Source organism: Aptenodytes forsteri, unplaced genomic scaffold (genome assembly GCF_000699145.1).
Source record: "Aptenodytes forsteri isolate BGI_AS27 unplaced genomic scaffold, ASM69914v1 Scaffold48, whole genome shotgun sequence".
Lineage (NCBI taxonomy): Eukaryota > Metazoa > Chordata > Aves > Sphenisciformes > Spheniscidae > Aptenodytes > Aptenodytes forsteri.
This window is the reverse complement of record NW_008794744.1, coordinates 147,153-147,864: the sequence shown is the minus strand read 5'-3', so window position 1 is coordinate 147,864 and position 712 is coordinate 147,153. Positions and strand designations below refer to the sequence as shown.

The window sequence follows — 712 nt, the reverse complement described above, 5'->3', positions numbered from 1 at the left end:
ACTGCCAAAGAAGTATGCAAACATAGTGATTGCCCTTGAAATCCAATCTGTTACACTTAAAACAGAGGAAACAAGTGTATTGGGTTTGCGTGGCAAGGTTTTGGTAGCGGGGGGGCTATAGGGGTGGATTCTGTGAGAAGCTGCTAGAAGCTTCCCTTATGTCCAATAGAGCCAATGCCAGCTGGCTCCAAGATGGACCTGCCACTGGCCAAGGCTAAGCCAATCGGTGATGGTGGTAGCACCTCTGTGGGAACACAGCTCGGCGCGGGCAGCGGCAGCGGCATGTCCAGCAGAGGCAAGGGCGGGAAGGGGCTCAGCAAGGGGGGCGCCAAGCACCACCGCAAGGTGCTGCACGACAACATCCAGGGCATCACCAAGCCAGCCATCCACTGCCTGGCTCGGCGCGGCGACGTGAAGCGCATCTCGGGGCTCATCTACGAGGAGACGCGCGGCATGCTGAAGGTCTTCCTGGAGAACATGATCCGCGACGCCGTCACCTACACCGAGCACACCAAGAGGAAGACAGTCACGGCCATGGACATGGTCTACGCCCTCAAGCGCCAGGGACGCACCCTCTACGGCTTCGGCGGCTAAAGCTTTCCGCCCCCGGACCATCTCGAGAACCCAAAGGCTCTTCTAAGAGCCAAAAAAAATTTGGGGAAGAGTGGCTGGAAAGCTGCCTGGCGGAAAAGGACCTGGGGGTGCTGGTCGA

General features: G+C 58.3%; 1 protein-coding gene across 1 annotated transcript; it reads left to right on the top strand.

The window, feature by feature from the left end:
* The first annotated feature begins 278 nt into the window (after positions 1-278).
* On the top strand, positions 279-640 carry LOC103894602 (histone H4). The gene has a single exon (XM_009274021.1). It carries the CDS (start codon positions 283-285, stop codon positions 592-594), a length of 312 nt encoding a protein of 103 aa, XP_009272296.1. The 5' UTR covers positions 279-282; the 3' UTR covers positions 595-640.
* Positions 641-712: the final 72 nt, after the last annotated feature.

What these genes read in the sequence shown, in the direction of transcription:
- LOC103894602 (XM_009274021.1), top strand. Translation starts at nt 283, where the DNA reads ATGTCCAGCAGAGGCAAGGGCGGGAAGGGGCTCAGCAAGGGGGGCGCC.